The sequence below is a fragment of the Battus philenor genome, unplaced genomic scaffold (assembly GCF_028537555.1).
Source record: "Battus philenor isolate CCGP_79_NKW_IND1 unplaced genomic scaffold, ilBatPhil1.0.hap1 SCAF_19, whole genome shotgun sequence".
NCBI lineage: Eukaryota > Metazoa > Arthropoda > Insecta > Lepidoptera > Papilionidae > Battus > Battus philenor.
The window spans coordinates 5,328,045-5,348,591 of NW_027181681.1; the positions used below are offsets into that span (position 1 = coordinate 5,328,045).

At 32.8% G+C, this 20,547-nt stretch overlaps 1 protein-coding gene across 4 annotated transcripts in view; it reads right to left on the bottom strand.

The window, feature by feature from the left end:
• retn (retained) overlaps nt 1–11,332 on the bottom strand; it is a 154,714-nt gene extending 143,382 nt beyond the window's left edge. For all 4 annotated transcript variants that reach the window (XM_068764301.1, XM_068764299.1, XM_068764300.1 and 1 more), the window contains exon 1: nt 11,115–11,332. In XM_068764301.1, coding sequence (XP_068620402.1) covers nt 11,115–11,162 — 48 coding nt within the window. In that variant the 5' untranslated portion in view covers nt 11,163–11,332. The remainder of the gene's footprint in view (nt 1–11,114) is intronic.
• Between the last annotated feature and the right edge of the window lie 9,215 nt (nt 11,333–20,547).

Consider the following 20,547-nt stretch of genomic DNA (forward strand, 5'->3'; position numbering starts at 1 on the left):
TTGCGCTATCTACCCAGCGACTACATTGAGAACGTCATCGGTCCATCTAGTGGAAGGCAACTTTTTAAAGTCATATGTAACTAATGTTAAAGTTTGTTTCTATTAAATATTTTAATTACGTAACTAATTTAAAAAAAAAGAACTTTTCAGTCAGTTCTTTATTAAATGCTTTTCGTTTAAAGTAAGCTTTAAACCTGAACTTCTGATCTGATTTTATTGTGAGCGTGGAATATTATGGACGAGTTAAGTGGGGTGGGGTTAAAAAAACGTGAAAAGGTCTGGAATGTTCAGCAAAGCAGTTCGCTTGTGGCAGCGTTGTCGCGAGCTGCAGCGGTTAAGGGTGAACAAAGCAAAGTCGCGTTTAATTAAGGGCAGTCCTGCGCCGATCGGAATATCGGAACGCGATTATAATGTTCATATGACTTCGCGAAGACCCACCGATGCCGTCGTGATACGGCGGTGTCGGCTTACATAACTCCACATATTGTTTGCTATTTGCACATTTGTAAGAACATCTGTGCCCATTGATTAAAACAATATTTAACCGTGTTGGACTGGGCGCGCCGACATCGATTTTCTAATCGATTACTTAATATTTTCTCGCTCACGTAACATGTTCTGCGGGAAGATATTAATTGTCAATTGTTTTGGCGGGAATACAATTTCCTTCAATTGTTTGCCATTATATAATATTTTATATGTACAGTAGATTGTTATGAATTATTTACACATATTAATCCAAATACAATCACTTGAAGTAATTACTTGTGAAAGTCATAAGAAGAATGCCAGACGACCACTATTTGATAGAAACTAGGTTAGGCAGATTGAACTCCCCTACAACGCATGCTTTAACTTAAAGCTACTCAAACAATCGCAACGCTTAGCAGGCGGGTTGGCGATCGCACTATGGTATAATTTTTTTTAGTGATACTTTGTTGACGACTTCTTCGAATAAATTTTGATATACATTACATTAAAAATGCAAAAGTATAATTTTTCACATCGGTGTTACTCTTTTTGAGCTTATATATGTAATAACATTTGCTTCTTAATTCTGTATTCTGTAAAACTAAAAGTCATAAATTAAATATTATTTATTTATTGATAACCTAACTCAGAATGTAGTACTTACAAGAGTATTTGAACTTTATAACATAAAAATCTCTTAGATTTATCTTGTATATTTAAAAAAAATCTTTTTCTTCTATATATGAATTAATTCTTATTTAAAGTATCATTCGATAAGATTTGATATATTTATAAACTAAAGAACATGCTTATAACCCTAAATATTTATTTACTTTTACATTACCGAAATATTTTCTTTTACATTTAAAAAAAATGGTTCTCAATGAAATCATTTTTATATTATCTACATATATTCGTATTGTCAATATTTAATAATAAGCTTGTCGACGAATTATAGTTTAGTCGCATAACCGACTTATGGCTCTGTAATTGAACCATTTACAGTGGTTTACTAGTTATTTACTTACGTACTTGCATATCGGAGTGCAATAAATAGTGAACATAGATTTTATGGCACGTAAATAAGTTAAAATATCAATAAAACAACCTCTATTAAAAATAAACAATAATATTAGCTTTATTCAAGGCGGAAAAAGTGTTTGTAAACTTTTGAATAATCGATTGTAAAATTATAAGTAGTATGTTACCACCGGAGTGGGACTCAACAATTGCTGTTTTTAAAAGAAATGTAACCATTTTTAACGTATACATTAGATCAACTTAAAACACTTGAATTCTAAAATGAGATTTATTTAGTATTAAATCTTGAATTTTTGATTTAAAATTAAAAAAAGACGTTCTAACATATCTCGTAGAACTTAATGCAATATGTTACAATGTTAGTCATATCAAGCTACCATCGTTACTGGACGTGATGGTAAGTATTAATGCAAACAAACGCTATCGACCACTTTATTACCGTTTGCTACCGTCAATCTAAATTACGGTATCAACTGCCTGCTACATACGTGTGGTTTACTCTATTTATAAAATTTTTACAACTAATAACCTATCACGTGAATCAATTACAACTGACAAAAATTTGTAAAAAAAAATCCTTAAATTGTTTAAAGCATTTTTTAAATAATAAATAATACATATTGGGAATGAATTTATCTCATTACTGTATTAAGAATATTGTTAAAGAGACCACAAAAAAAAACATTTGAGTTTGCTGTTGGCTCTACTCAAATCAGGGTGCGATAGATTCCGCGCAGCTTTAAATTGAGGTATGCCATATAGGGGAGTCTAGTATCTGTCGAATCTAGTGACATTTTTCTCATGACGAATACAAGTTGTCACCTTGAATGATCCTACATGATAAAGATAAAAAAATGTATAAACCATAGATAAAAAGCGATGGAAGCATTGGTTATCCTAAATTTGAAGTAAAAGCTATAAAAATATATAACAATTATAAATAAATTCCTAAATTTCCGAATACGTAACAATCGTATAAAAGTAACAGTAGATGTTATATTAGTAATACAAAGCAAATAGTTAGTCATCCCTCGCTAGAAGCGATGTGATTGCGACATTTTTATTAAGATTGTGACTAACGCTTCGACGCTGTTAATAATTGCGCGCCAAATTTATTTAACATTCGTATGATTCAAAAGAAATCACAATTCGGTCCATTTAAACATCTTTTTCTTTTGTTTTTAATGAACATGTAGTAATAATTTTAAAAGAGCCAAATTTAGGGACGCAGCTAACAGAACTGCTGGATATTGGAGACGGAAGATTCTTGAATGACAACCAGGACTCAGTCGAGGCAGGGTGAGTAGGCCCACTACTGGGTGGACCGACAACAGTTAAGGTCGCAGGAAGTCGTTGGATGCGGGCAGCGCAAGATCAATCATCATGGCGATCTATATGGGAAGCATTTGTCTTGTGGTGGCGTCTATCGGCGAATATGATAAATATTTAAATATTTTTTTAGCGAATTGCACAGAAGCTTATTTATGTTCTCGTCGTAACCTGTGGTTTGAAGCATCCACGGTCAAATATGTCAAAATTATTCTTAGAATTATACAAATTAAGTAATCGTAAGCCCGATCAACCAAAATGAATATCAGAGTATTTTGAGTTGCGGCAGTGTTTTTTAAAATTATGATTAACATAATTAAATGAGGCATACGATATATGTAACATATACATATAACATATAGATGTAACATAATTTTCGACAATGAATGTTCTACGTCTAAAATAATAATGATGATGTTAAATATGCGTTAAGTAGATGAAAGCCATCCAGCTACCTACTCTAGATAATCTTTTGAAAGTTTAGTTTTATTCATGAGTAATATTCGCGTAAATCACAAAAGTCGTTTTACTTAAAAATAACTAGAGATGTTTCCAAGGCGCAAAATAATGTAAGGAATTATAATTTAAAAAATGATATATTCGTATTATTTTAAATATTTTATTCGTTTTTGAGATTAGTATTACTGTTTTAACATCATATTATTTTTTTACAGATTGAATAAGTAAACCTTTTTTTTAGGAAGCTCTTGCACGAGGGCAGTGTCATGGCGTGTTGTAAGTGAACCTCATGACTCATTAAATTTGAATAAAACGTCTTGTGATCTAACCGCTCCATTATTTATCACAAGTACAAAGCGGCACGTAATTGTGCATTTGCAAATATGGCGGTCGTGGTACTAATGACAAGGAAACGAAATTGCAGAATATATTAATAGCTTGCATGAAGTCATTCCGATTAGTCCAATACATTAATCTTCACGATTACAATGAATATGTCAAAATCACCGAAAGTGTATTTTAAAATATAAACTTTTTTTCTCTTTGCCATCTAAATATAAATAAACATTACATATCCTAAAAATTCGACTATACAGGATGAATGGTTATAGGTAAATATATAGTACATTTGTCAGCAAAAAGCTTCAATACTTTTATAAATATTTTCATTCATCCTTTATGAGGTTTTTTTCTAAAATATGATTCATTTTTTGTCTATTAAAATAACATGTGGCTGTACAAAGTCTACAGAGACAGTTGAAAATAATAATAATATTTACTATGTAGTAATTCGAGTTTTGTGAACGCTATTTCTTGCAATATTATCATTACGTTTATTATTTCTGAAACTATTGATTTTTAGATACGGTGTACTATACGTAACTTGAAACTATTAACTGTACATTCACGATTTTAAATCTTTTGCACCTCAATCAATCACCCCGTACAACCAAGTTATTTGCGTTAAGAGGTTTAGTGATACATGATCAAATACGAAAAATACTATAACTATGAATTAATTGAATTGAATATGATGAATTGATTGGAATAAATTGTAAATAATGTTCTGTTTACTTGCAATATTATAAACGTGACTTATAGGAGTAGATGAATAAACTAACTGAACACTAAAAGACACATCTAGAAACGAATAGATTTAAAAATAATTCGTATAACTTTTGTCTTGGTGTATATAAATAAATAGTTAAATGTGACGCAAATGTAGAAATGCATAGTACACCTACAGAACCGTTAACCGACATAATTTTTTCCCTGTTAATCAACAATATTAATAGGAATGCGATATTAACCAATAGGGAAGGTATTAATGGACGAATTGTTTCCACATCGATGCGGGCGCCCGCTCCAAACTATCTGCTCGCGTCGGACCGTAACGTCGTAAATACCTTTTTAAACGAACAAAAATACATTAACACCGAACGTAATGAAGTCCAAATTACAACAGCAGAATAGTCAATTTATACAAATTTTATAATTATAATGCGATTGTATAATTTAATAGTTGATAGAAAAATGTCGTGAACGATAAGGCCTGCTTAGAATTGCTACGGGTTTAAATCGAGTCACGTGTATGTATTGTTCAGTGAATTTATCCGATAATCGAATAAATGTTGTCGAATTGATTATTCGCAACTTACATGCATTTAATAAAAATTACGAAAATAAGTTTCTTAATTTACTTTACTTATTTTACGTATACGTGCAAAGGAACATTCTACTTACATTCTAAAAACCAAGTCAATATTCGACAATATCTTAATTATAACAATGCAGTGCTACATAGAATCTAAAAAAATAATAGAGATAAAAGACGAGAGATCTCATCGGCCAAAACAAGTTAATAAATTTATCATGAGTCAGATTGTACGCATGTACAAAATCGTCCATTTTCATTTTCGTTATAAAACAGAAAATAAAAATATGTTATTTAATCAATCTTAACATAGCATTCAAAAGTCTTTATTTAATCGAAATGTGTGGAGATTGGTTCGTTAAATTATTTATGTGGGTGATATTATAATGTACATATTAAACATACTTAATTTTCCAAATTCCTGCCCGAGTTGTTGAAAAGTGCCCTTCCAGCAGCTCGAGGCGGTGGTAGCTTACTACTTATGGTGCTATAAAATAATCGATGATTCAAAATTTCGTGTAAGCGTATACTTGTATAAAGTTATTTGGAGTTAGAATTATATACTAGCGCCATCTAGCCAAAACAAAACAATTCGGACACTGTTTTGGCGCCATACAAAGACAAAGCCTGAGACTACCGCCAAAAAGAAATTTCGTCAAAATTTTTGTAATTTAAATTTATAAAATATGTCATAATACACACTACAATAACTGAAACAAATATTTCAGAAATACTATAATTATTTGATAATACTATTAAACACCAGCGACAATTCTACAACAAGCTATTGCTAAATATTACAGCACAATACGCTAATCAAACTAAATAACAACCCTTTCGTTATAACGGATGTTAAGACAGATCGTCCATCACTTATAACTATTCCAGATTTGACAAGTAAATCCCTTTTATTGCTATGAGAACCAATAACAAGACTATAATTCTAGCGTGTATTTGTATAAATAAATTGATTTATTCATATGTAAAATGCGAATATAGCAGATTATTCTAAATTGAGCATTATAACTAAGTAAGATAATATTGCTATTTCGCTTTTTTACATTTTTACGCGCGAAAACAATGTACTTGATTTATTTACCTACTCGTCATATTTTAAGTAACAACTTCAAAATTAATATCATAAATAACTTAGAATAGTGTAACTGAACACCGAAATAACTTAACACTTTCCTTGATAACGTGCTACACTGATGGTATTATCGACTTAATTTGATGAAACCTATTCGTTTCGATAAGAAGCGTCGCGTACCACAGCGCCCGCGTCGATGTGAACCCACGCAACCTTCCTTTATAAATATTGAATGTCAATACAATTATTTACGACGGATATATTGAATATAAATGAGAGATAAAAGATCGAGCCCGATTCCTGTGTAAAGATCGGTGACAAAGGCGCTTTTGTCGAGTCAGCCATTTTATTTGTATGCAAATTATAACTTTAACAAAGGAACGATGCTCACTGAAATAAACAAGCGACGAATCGTTTTGATATAAAATAAAAATATTTACTTTTTATTATATATTCGAACCACTGTTAGACAAGATTTCTCTCCGCAATGATTGTTAAATAGTTTAAAGGTTGTACGTCTATTATGATCACAATGGGGCTATAACAGTATAGAAGTTCGATTTGCAGATTGACTTCTTGTCACCACAATTGTTGAATGGATTAATGGTTAACATTTGTGATGGTCACAAAAGGGTTAATGTGTCCTAACAAGGATAAAACCACAAATTAAGCAGAAAAAGTAAAAAAAAAAAATCTAAAATAAATAACATACATCACACAAACCACATGATTCGCCGTTGCGTATAACACACTCCACGGAGGTAGAAAAACATATATGACAATTAAAAGTAATATTCGGTTAGGAATCTTTTATCGGTAAGGGTAGGCACGCGACCAGGTAGTCCCGACGACACCTGCCGAAATATTTGACAGAACACGTCACGCCCTGTTGGTGGCAGATAATGGTGCAATGTTTCCGATACACTTTAAAAAAAATTAAAACGCCATTTTTAAAACAAAACAAAGGTCATTATATATAATAAAGACATTTTTTTTTTCTGTGAATGCCATAAAATCTGACAAAATCAATATCTAACGTGTGCATTTTTTGTCTAATGTATACATCAATCATTATAAAATTTCATTTAAGAAGAGCAACTGTTGAGATTCTGGCCGGTTCTTCTCAACAGATCAGAATTCCGAGCCGGTGGTTGCTTACTATTTATAATTTTAAAATTATTGGTGTTTTGAAAGAGCCTATTTGAATAAAGTTATTTTGAATTTCAATTTATCCCGCATCTTCCTCAGCACAGGTGTAAGCTGTCGAAAGGTGTTGTCAGCGGAATGGAATTGAGAAACTCGCCAATTATTTCAATTAATGAAGTGTCTCGTCCACAGGAAAAGGAAGCTCGCGGACGGCGGCCCGGTGCTATGTTTAGTCTGATTGTGCACTGAGTGACGGCGGCCTTTGATTAATTAATTTGTGGCCATTCGCCGAGTGGGGATAATAAATTGTGCGTGCTTCGGCCTCCCGTGAGATGTCGCCGGTGGACGACACAGCGCTGAATAAATGATATACTCAAACGCTAACTTTAAATCCGTCTAGACCGAAATAGAATACTAACGATGTCTTATACAGGTAAATGAAGTCCTCAAGCTTGTTAGTACATTTAAGTGTAGAATAACTTTATGATAACCCGTGCTCCGGCTGTCGAGACCCCGGGTGTACGGTACGTGTTTAACCGGTCGCGGTATTTTTAACATACATCTTTACACTTTAGGTGTTATAGAAAGTCCTCTAGTTCAGAAGCAAAACCTAACATAGAATAGGCGGAACTTCCTTTAGTTGACAAAATCAAACAGTAACTAACTTAACTAAGTAACTAACTTCATCAATATATTCTAATAATACGCAAGAAGTCATTTTAAGAACGCAATTATTTGCAAAATGTAAGGTGGTTTGTAAAGACATCAAGCGCTCAGGTAGGATCTCAGCAAGTTAATGTACATTGGCTCCAGTCCTCCCGATAGATTCTCCTTCAAAAGATTCTAGAGAGACATAAGTCTTATCTAGTTTAAATTATCGCTAAGTATCTAGATATATTTCTTCCATATCTACAACCACTAGCTATAACTAATTAATATTAATACTAAGCTATACATAATAATTAAAAATGTGAAAACATTAGAGTAGTTTTCTTCTAACAAAATGAAGGGCATATTTTTTTGCGAAGAATATGTTCCAAGAATTACAAATTAACTCTGTTCAACGAGTTTGTACATTTTTTTTTGAGTAAAAATTATGAATAACGACAGAAATGGTTCCGCTAAATAAACAATGCGCAGCCGAATGCCCCGAGTCGGCACAGATGTGAGAAGGGACGTCCTTCATCCTGCATTATAAAACCGAAGCCGAATTTCGTTATAAATAATCATATCGGCGCCATTTTTGAAAAAAATGTCCTGAAGCGGCATTGCACATGTTGCTAGTCTCGGATGCATACATTTATTTGCATGATGTGGGTTCAATAAGTTTTGGTATCAATTTGAAAAGGTTGCCGAAACTCCACCCACGGACCACGGAAAACCTTGTCTAGAAATACATCATCGACCATGAGTGTAAATAATTGCTTCATTAGTTTTAAACACATTATATATAATATTGGCAGTATATAGATATGTAGTCTGTGTTTGAGATAATATCAATATTATCTCAAACACAGACTACCGTTTGACAGGTCAATTATTTTTTTTTAATTTATCAAGTGTCGTGTATGGTTGTTCTAATTCCATATTTGCTTTTAGTACACAATAAAAAATCAATAAACTGCCTATTTATCAAAAATCATAATGAAAGATTCATTTTAATATTCACTTTCTATAAACGTTGTTGTTGAGCTATGTTGAAAGTTACGTTTGTTGTTGTAATTATTGCAAGTGAAGTCTAAAAAAATTTAAAATTTATATCCACAGATAAAAAAAATTAAATACGTTCCTAAACATTTCCTCATGTCATATACTTTGACTGATTTCTTATATTAAAACAAAGAACATTGACAATGTTTTATATTAGTTTAACGGTAAAATAGAGAAAAATTTAATTTTAGATGGCTGTCGCCTGTTTTTTCACACCCCAGGCGAGCGTTTCAAATGCCGGACAATAGTATTGAAACAATTGAATTCGTAGGTAGAATTTTTTGTTGGCAGCAATAAAAGTAAGGAAAAAAATGAGGACCCTGCGTCAGGTACTCTTACATTTAAATGCTTTTTGTACTTGTAATCCCAGTCTACGGATGCAAATTTTGTTTGAGGTTTAGGTGAACTTGACACTTTCAGGTAAACGTCATTATATGCGTCTACAAACATAACAATATTTCTATTCACATTTTTAAAGAAATAACTTTCATAATAATTTAAATCTTAATATCTTTTTCGTTACAATCATAACAAGATCTTTACAACAATTTAATTTTATGTTATATTATTTTCAACAGCTCATTTATTATTTTTCTTTTGAAAAACAATAAAATTTATTCCTCTAGACGATAACTGCTAAGAGTAAATTTTAATGTGGGAAGTCTATTTTTCTTAAAAAAAATTGTAAAAATAGAAAGAATTTGAGTAAATTCTTTCTTTTTTTACAAATTTTTTTAATCTGAGTAGATTAAAACATAATGTTATTAAATTAAAATGGGTAGTTTTAAATAAACAAGATGGAATTTTAATGTTTTATTATATATTTAAATAGCAATAAATAGCCATTGAGTTCCACATTACTTCGGAAGACATATTTCAAAACCTGCAGGAACAAATATGGCGAGTAAAAACTGCTATAGAATTTTGGCATAATTTTATTTGGTTATAGTTGACAAAATTTACTGGATAAATGATATCTAACTGTTATTGCTATGTGTAAAGTTTTCTTGGTAAATATTGACCCAAAGAAATTCTTTAACACGGATGATATAATAAAAGTAAATTGAAAAAATAAAATTGTTTTATTGTTAATTTAAAACACGAGGCGTTTTTATTTAAATGTTCTGGAACATTTAAATAAAAACGCCTCAAGTAACAGCGATACTACGCAACTATTAACAACTTATCTCTTTCCAGCCATATTACAATCAGTTAAATAGTGCAGCCGTGTTGTAAACACAAACAGTAGTATAAGGTTAATAAATACTGAAATACTGGCATAAACATCGCACGCTATTTATTTGAAAAAAAAATGTTACTGACAAAATTATTTCTTTGAAATAATTTTTTGAGTATCGAGTTATATAAAGAAATACAATTAGGTATATAACACTTAAAATAAAACATTCTTTGAACACTTAAAATAAGATTTTGTCAACTGGCAATATGTAACAATATTTGTATTATTTTAGTTTGCGATTAACATTCACAATTCAAAGCAATTATTATTTGATAACCAATCCATTTATAGATGGTTCCTTAAACATTACTTTAGTTACGGAAATAGATATTTTAATAATTTTAATCACGACTTTATAATTTTATTGTCTTATGTAAATACATGCATATATCACAAATTCATATTTTTAAAAAACCACTGTGTATAAACATCCAAACTTATCACCTATTAATATCTATTAATAGGTGATAAGTTTGGATGTTTATATATAACATAAATCTTTATGTTTATGAAAAGTGCTTAGAAAAAATAGTGTTTTGCCCTCAATAAAACTATGTTATGTTTTCTTAATACAAACTACTTCTTAAATCAAGCCGTTATATAAACCTTCACTAATTGCTATTAAATATAGAAGTTTTATGAAAAGCCAGACCATAAACTTAGGTATGAGTCTTAAATCGTTACACAAAGAGCGAGTAGTGCATGCACGCCCTGGAGCCAGGGCATGTTGCATAACTGCCAGATTTCCCTACCCCCTCCCGCTTCTATATTATGTCAAAATATAACAGAAATGTAAGGCTGTAAGAAATTGCCGTGAGTGATAAGACCGCCCATTGTACTTTTTGTATTAGTTCATATGGAAGTATGTATTGCTTTTCAGACTTGGGAAATAAATAGTGTCAAATAAATAAATATAAAAAAGGATATGCAATGACAGGTTTTCGAAGGGAAGTATGGCAGTGTCTCGAACTCACCACGGGGCTGTCGTCGCCGAGGTCGGAGTCACGGTCGGCGTCGGCCATGGCGTACGCCGGCACCGGCTCGCGATTTTTTACCCGAATCTTGGCGGCTTTATGCAGCACGGGAAGGATAACACGCCGCAAGACGGCACGTGTTCACACGGCACACGCGTTCGCGTACATACACGGTGACAGAGGCGGACGGACGCGGCTCACAGGACACGAGTGCCAAGTCGGCTCGCTCGGAGTGCTATGGCGAGACCGGCGCCGTCGCCCCCTCTCCGCAGAGGCCCCGCCTTAAGGCGTCCCGCGTCACGGCGAATCAAACCGCGCGATATCAAACCGATATTTCAGTTATACGCTCCGCCCGCTTCCGTTATATTGTTTTTATTCGAACTATAAAATAATCGCATCGACCCCGACGCACCGCACGCGACCGCAGCGTCGCTCTCGATTAAGCGGTTCATACAAATTTATTGAGTTATTGCACGATGTTTATTTTTTAAACATATACTTACATTAATTGACAATATTACCTGTTAATTTGTTACTTCAATTATCGATTATAGGCGGTATTTTAAAATTTAAAAATAATTGTTTTCAGTACACGTTTATAGGCATTTCCAGTTTTATTTAGGTAAAAGACGATGTTTTTAATTTTTGTAACACGTTTAATGCCCTTCATCATGATTTAACACTATAAAAACTGCTGCTATGTAAATAATTTTTTATCATTCATTGTATTTTTGTCAATGAATTTAAAAAGCACTCACTCAAACGTTTACTCATACATCAAGAGAAAAATTCTCATAATCCAATTTATTAAATGCTACAATCAGATTAATTTCCCCTTTTAATAACAACTTTCTAATTAAAATAAAGTTATAAATAAGTGACTGAATCCTCCTTGGATTCCAATCGCGACATAGTCTGAGAACAAACCGAAGGAAAGCCAGTTGTTCACCATAGCATATGAAAATACTTAAAGACTATATTTATAATTTTTTAAATTAACATTTTATTTTAGAAAAAAAGATTTAAAATTTCGGCCAAAATAAATATCATCTAAAATCTTTACCAATTTTGAAAAAACAAACAATTTTCTCATCGGTATTCATTTATGAAACTAAAAGGCCATGGAGCGTATGTCTTTAGGAAGCTCACTATTTATACGTCTCTTTAGCATTAGAACATTAGGCTAAATTATTAATAAACGTAATAAAATTATTATACTTCTTTAATACAAGGAGTTATTTCTTATAAAATACAAAAATAACTTAGCCGTAACACCTTCATCTTACTTTCCGCTTTTTAGAGGCTCTTTAAAGTTTTCACTTGTCGGCAATCGTTTTCATTTTCTTATTTTCAGCCAGTATTAGAAACACTGATTTAATTAATTTTTTTCGTGTTTAATAAATTAGTTCATACAGGACTGGAGTTCAATGGTTAAATAAAGAATTTTTTTTCTTCAAATGTTTCAAATTTTAAAATTTACATTTCAAATAATATAAGTACTATTTGTGTTTGCCTAATCTTATTTATTAATGTAGTTGGTAATTTCCTTCTTGGTTCGGATTCTGATTGTAAAGCCTGAAATCATTATAAATGGAACTTTTATACGTTAGGGCCAGTCGTATCTTAAAAATTTTTAAATATTTTTTCGTCGCACCCAATCTTACGAGCAGCACTGCGTAGCTTATAATAACCCTGTGATATTCCTGCTCTTAAAAGTTGCACTTATATCACAAAGATGACATAGGATATTGTATTACAAAACTTGTACCGTATTATTTGCCATCGACGAACATAATATGGAATGACTGGATCCAGGTCGCTTCCAACCGGTCCAACTGGAAATCTATGGAAGGGGTACCTATGTTCTGCTGTGGTCGATCTTTGATTAGGGTCTAGATAACTAGATCGATAAGCTCTAGAATCAACAGAAAAAACAGCAGTACATATACAAGGAGCATTTATTTTTAACGTTTGAATTCTACATATAATCTATGAGGAAGACTTATGTTCAGTAGAGGACGTCTTACGGCTGGAATAATGGTTAAAATGATAAACACTTTACTTACCTCACCATTCATTTAAACTTATAAACAAAGAATGTAAGTTGTCCATAATTACTTGACAGTAAATTTTAATCGTCAAGCTTCCTTATCGTTAATCGAACACAAGTACGAAATAGAGGAAAAATGGATTGATGTAAAAAAACTATCAAAACACATTTTATGAAACAAATTAAGCATGTGTCTAAATTTAAAATACAATGTGCTATATGTTCTTATAGGACACAAACTTATAGAGAGAGCTATGCTCTGAATTTCACTACGAGATTGAATCAGACATGACGGGGAACCTAAGACAAACGAAATTTACTGACATAGCCCAACGGATATGCAAGTTCAAGAAGCTGTAGATAGACTAAGTAGTATGCAGAACTGAGTGCTACTGGAGGCTTAAGATTATTGAGAGGAGACCACGGACCAGCATGCACAACGTAAGGTGTTCACCTACAAGGTGACCAGACAAGTGTTAACTTTGTCGGAAGACGCTGAACACAGGCCGCTTTCAGCCAAACCTATTTCTATGGAGGAGGCCTATGTCCAGAAGAACGATGATGTATTTAGTAAAGACATCACATATATCTTAGAAAGTTCGTCGAGTTATTAAACATATTAATAAGTGATTCAAAAAGGCGATGAATGTTAATTTCAAAGTTGTTACGTTTCCGCGTATTTGAATGGAGATCTTCAAGGTAAATTTAGGATTAGGATTCCGTGTAGGCACTTTTTAATCACGTATCCTAATAAATTTTGCTCTTTGGTTGTGCTGATTTTCTCATTTTGATTTCCTTCGTTATTGGTGAGGATAATTCACACTAAATGTCCTGCCCCCCCGGGATTTAATTCGCACCCTTCAACGGTAAAACCCACGACCACCTATTATTGTACTGAACACTTTAATAAATGAAACGCAGTAAAGATACTTCTACAGTAAAGAATTTTTATGTATGTATTGTAAGAATACCATTTGTTAAATTGATCATTTAACGATAATTGATCTTATTCTGAGCCATTTTATTTATAATGACGTCATCCATTTTTAGTTGGTAGCTATACTATAATAACAGTTTTATGTCACATTATTATTATTTATAATACACACCAGTTTAATGTCTTTGGAATACAATGAATTAAATTAAAAAGTTAAATAAACAAAACTTATTTTAAAATAAAATTATATTGTAAAGCCTTTTTGAATTTATTATAAATTTAGCTTTATTTTAATCCTTTTTTATTTGAAATATGTCCGGGCAGATATTGCTGCCCACCTTCCGTGAATATTTTCTTTCACCTTAGCTGGCTCTTACAGGAACTACTGACTGTACTAGACTCCAGTACAACCTATCTATGTCTATATCTATGAGTAAGACCTATGTCCAACAGTGGCTGAAATGATAATGGAGTCTATTTAAATTAGTCATATATCCAATTAAATAATATATTAATTTTATTAAATACTTAACGAAATTCCAATTTTAAAATTTTATAACGGTGAACTACAGATGTACGCGTACAGGCTGCAGCACTCTACTAAACATTTCTTAACCAGCAGATATACGTTTATTGAAAAAATTTAGCCATAGTAATAGCATTTATTTATCTTGCGTAAGTACAATAATATATAAAACTGCTTTGTGCCAACCCTATTGTCAATATTAAGCATTGTATATTTAACTTATAATTGTTATTCCACAAAGTAATTTGTTATAAGTGTAAAAGTTTTAAAAGGGGTGAATGTATAGCTCATTTGCTTTCAATAGATGTATGTCTATCCAATCTAATCCCTATCTAATCCTATCTAATGGTTTCAGAAATTATGTATAACGTTTTTTCGAATTCCAATTAAGATATATTAAAATTAATTATCTTTTGTTACCTGTCGCTGCAGAGCTTGGATTGCCAGAAGTTATTGAGCTATTGCATTCCAATAAAAAGTAACTCGTGTAATATTTTCAGTGATTACATCGTACAGAATGATTGGAAATCCAACGGTATCAAACCTTTAGAAATATTTGCTTGTGAATTAGCCATTCAATCGCGAATCACTATGATAGATTACTAATAACATAAATTAACTGTTAAACGTCTTTTTCAATCTTTCTTTTGCATAGTTCATTCAACTAATAGAATAAAATAATTTACACAAGTGATCACCACACGTATAATAGTTTTACTTATATTTTTCAACGCCCTACATGGATTACATTGCCGGCTTCTGAGTTAATATCATTATAACAGAAATTTTAGACGATTAAATATACCTAAGACAAACCGTCCAGTTAGTTAAGTCAAGAAACAGAACACTCCTCAAATCCTGTTCGGGAAACTTCGACAAATGTTTTCGTCCAAAACGACACAAATTGTGAAGACGAAGATCTTGATTCGGTGTGTATATCCGGAGATGTTTCATGGATCGGAGACATGGTCGTTTGCAATCGGCATTATAAATAGGCTCCAGGTCATTAAAAGAGCAATGATCAGAGCTAGGTTGCGAGGTCCTATGTGAGGTGAGGAGATCTGCTGATGAACGTCAACGGTGTAGCTCAAAGAATTACTCGTCTGTAATGGCCGTGAGCGAGGCCCGTCGCTCGTGAGAACGAAGACTGTTTAAGATGAAAGGTTTTCGAGTGGCTACCAAAGAGTCAAAGTCGCGGGAAATCACTGGATTCGGGCTGCGCTGAACCGTTGATCGTAGCGATCATCAGAGAACGTCTATACCTTACAGCGAGCGTTTGTCGGTTGTGGCTATAATGATTATGCTTCCACTTATACTGATGAAACTCACAGTCTTATCGTTTTTAAATCAATCTAAACAAGTAAACAAACCTTTAAATTCTTTTTAAAAAAATAAAAAAACGGGTTTTTGCATTGCGTCATGAAATTTAATTAATCATCGATTTAATTCAATAAATTTGTTTAATTTAAGTTTATTATAATGTAAACGTATTCTTACTGGTAGTATATTCATATTATTGTAACGACTATGCCAACTTTTTTCTTCACCTTTAAAACGTCTTCTGTCTACTGGCAGAGATCTTTAAAATATGTAATGAGTTTGCATTTTCTTTATAATATTATCATAAATATATTTTTACTTACTTTAATTATTAGGCGGTCATATTTAATCATATTTAGTTTTCTTCGTTGATTTGAAATTTTAGGTTTTATAATTTCAGAGATTGTTCATTTTAGCCGAATTAATAAGACATTAGCGCACATTTTCTAAATAAGGTCGCCTTTTATTTCATATTAGTAATATATGATGCAATACAGATATATATAAATATATATAATCTCCTAGTAGCTATGGTAGCGATATTGCCCTAAAATTTGACACAGTGAAGTTACCGCAGCGCCTAATCGTGCTTATTTAAACAGTGGGTACCTAGTAAACTTGTAAATATCTGTATCGTTTACCTACGAGATGTATAACACGAAAGCGGAGACACGGGGTACATAGGTTCAGACAGCAACAATTAATACGGCCGGCAGATCAATCGCTTGTCGAACACTGCACACCGGACCACTTGCTGCAGCGTCTAAGTCACAGCCGTGCAGCGTACGTGGATATTTCACAAGACTTCATTGACGCTAAGTAATGATTAGGTGCTATTCGCCTTAACACTTTAACAGGGCTTCAAGTGTGACAAAAAAATTAGGGGTTCACAATCTATCTGCGTTCGAAGCGAAGAACTATAATGTTGGCTTGGTTTCACCTAACAAGCTCTCCCTCAGCTACTATTGTTTGCGGCCTCCCAATCCAGTGAAAATATAGTATGTAACGGCTCAAGCCGAGGCTTGCCAGGGAACCCCTCGGGCTTCGTTACCATAAAAAAGGTTTTAGGCTAGGCGCCCTAAGTACCTTGCCTAAACCTCATTTGCAGATTCTGCGGGTGCTAGGAGCTACTATAAGCTCCTAGCACCCGCAGAATCTGCAAATACCATATAGACAGCATTGCATGTTAAGTAAAAAACCTGAAATATAGACGTCTTGTGGTGCGTGCTTGCAATCTTGCAGGAACTAATTGAATTCGAAAAAAAATATGGTAGAAAGGTCAGGAAGTCCATCGGAACCAGGTAATTTTTTGAAAGTAGACTATGAGAAAAAAAGTGAAGAAACTTCTGGTTCAAATAAATCGAATTCAGTTCTGGATGTTCAAGCTTCACACCCGTATCACGATAACTGTGCAATGTTTAAGATTTTGTTGTATCTAATTTGGCGCAGCTCCACATCTTTTTTCTTCATCGCGAAACACGAAATGTAGGCTTTCGTCTTTATACAACGAGAGATGTTAAATATATTTGATATTTGGCATTACAAATAAGTGGCTCTTTATTTCCTCTGCAATGCCGTCGCTTGTACCCCACGGTGTAGTAATCGCTCCGGGCTGATTGATGAAGCTTTCCCCTCCCGCCCCGCGCCGTCCGACCGCCGCCGTTTACGCCGAGTGATCCATGGCTATGAGATCTATTACCCTGACTACATTACTGCATGCTTTTATTTTGAACATTAACTAATGCGAATTATACACTCACTCAGCTCCAGGCTAGCTCCGTGAAGATAAACTAACTAAATATTGAATAAAGGGCATAAAAATGATTATGAAATTGTGTAATGAACAGGTAACACCATCGTATTTTTATTTTATCGTGGAATCACATCAACAATGTAAACATAAACATACATAAAAATACAGATTTAATACTAGTGCATACGTAGATAATCTGCACTCACTTTTCACTTTTTTCACTTCACTTAAATTAGGTACATGAAAATATTATTCTAATTAAAACAGTAAGTGTAACTAAATATAAATTATAATGACAATATTAAAATCCAAAATTAGTTAAATAACAAATACCAGTTAGAAGTTTTTTTTCGGGCGTGGTCCGGTCATGAAAAATTTGAATTAAGCGGTCTGTGCAAACTGAATAACTAAATGCAACCCCGCCATGCGAGTTTGTGTGCAAATGACTTACATTTTTGTCTCGCTTTTAACCATTCACAATCATTGCCATCATCATGTCAACCAATAGCCGCCCACTGCAAGGGATAAGCCTTCCTCAAAGACCGCCAACGCTGCTGGTCTTCAGCTGTCCGCCACCAGCAAATTCCCGCGACCTACTATTTTGTCTGTTCAGCTAATGGACGGTCTACCCACGTCCCATCGGCATTAACGACACTTAGTATATAAAACAGAATTATTAAGAAATCTTTTCCTATACAGTCTTGAAAAGGACGTCGAATGACGCCAGATACAGCACTCCCTACAGGTCTTATTGGAAATATACGGAGCAATATCGTGTCGACCAGTAGGCGTCCTACGGCTGAAATGCTGATAATGATAGCTGACAGCTCCTCCTATTCCTTATTGACACTGCAAAATGTTACTGTCCATAAATACAATATCGAATCAAAAAAAAGTTCACTCCTTGTCATTCACAACAGTTTTTAAAAAATATTCTTATATTTGTAAGTTTCAATATGCCAAAAATTTAAGAGAAATGTTGATAACGTATGATATTTAATGCTTCTTGGATATATGGCAGCAAATAACATTAATCATCATTTTTATTCCATCAGTAGAACTGCTGGACATTAGCCTTGAAGTAGCTTGCATCCAGCGACGTCCGACCCCTGTCAACCTTGGGTAAACGTTCTACACTGAGCTTGCCTATCCGTGGTGTAGGTTTAGGCCTAAATATAAATATATTTGTCATGTTATCCTGAAAACAAATTGAAAACATCACCGTGTAATTTATCTACTTTAGATTCAATAAAGATCAATTTATTTATTTATTTATCCTTTTTACAACTTGCATAATAGCGGACTCAATGCGATATAACAAAAGACATTCTCTACATTTCAACCCAAGGTAGTGCAGACATACTAAGATAACTAGGCAGGTGTATAAATAATATAGAAAAGTTAATTATCAATGTTACTTTATTATATCCTACATATAACTAATAAATGCTATACTTATTACCTAATTAAATATATATTAAACTTTTAACCATCGGCATTGGAAGCTTGTATTGTTATTAAAAAGTAGGGCGGATATTTTTATAAAATATAAGTTCTTTATTTACTCTTACAAATCAATATCATTCCCCTAAAAGTAATCTTCGTCATATGAGACGCACTTTTACATTGTTTTTTCCAGCTCCGAAACAGTCTGAATATTTTTTTTTGGTATAGCCTTCAAGACCTTCTTCGATTCCGTTTTTGTCGTCTCAATCGTGTACGAAACAGCGTCCACACATTGGCTTTTTGAATGTGCTGAATAACCAGACGTAACACGGATTCAGATCAGGCGAATTCGGTGGTTGTAGAATGATGAGTCGCTAAGAACCAATGCAGTAAGAGATCAACCAATCGCGACTTGACGCGTTTGCGACACAAAAAATCCTTGAAAATAATTTGGGTTGAGCCAAATGATATGCCAACACTATCAGCGGGGTCTTACATTAGTTTATGTTATCCCATCTTATTCTATGATTACATTGCTCGTTTATTAGTTTTTTGAAATAAGTCTTTAAAGTTTAGATAGGTATTTGGATATTTCCTCGTTTATTTTCATCAAAATAAATAATACTGAGTACTTACACGTTTATTTTTTTTTTCGTAAAGAATATCAATATAAACATTAATGTAAATAGCGTGAATTTTACTATATATACAAAATAAAAACGTGCTTATAACAATATTTTATTATTATTTCTATATGCATAAAATTATTTTTTTTGTATATTAACAACAGATTCCATGAAATCCGTGTCACAACACTGTGGCAGAATATCACAGGGCTCGTAGATGTTGTGAAAGGGAAACTGTTAGTAGTGTCGTTATTTTTACTAGATGGCGCTAAAATAAAATTGATATGATGTCGCTAGATGGCGCTAAATTTCTATTAACCCTTAATTTGGCAAAGTATAAAATGCTGTAAAACCTGAATTTTGTCATCAGAAATGTTATTTATACACATAAAACGACTATAGAAAACTAGTGATACCAGATGCCTGTTTTATATTTTCTACTAAAAGTTGTTTAAGTTGCAAGGTGATAAAAATATAATTTTACGTTATTTATGTATTTTCTAATACAAAATATTTTTTTAATGTTGATGTATGTTGGGGCATACATTATCAAATTAAGGGTTAAGGCAACATTAGCTGCCCTCTGACCAGTTTATAGATGCGTAAATTATCCGTCATCAACTTCTGCTAGAAAACAGTAGTTTGCAATAATGTTTTTAATTGGTTTTAACAGAACTTGCTACTCAGGGACTTAACATTTACATCGAACATTTAGCAATATAACAACAACAGTTATATTGCTAAATGGAAAGCGAAAACTCTTAATATAACAAGA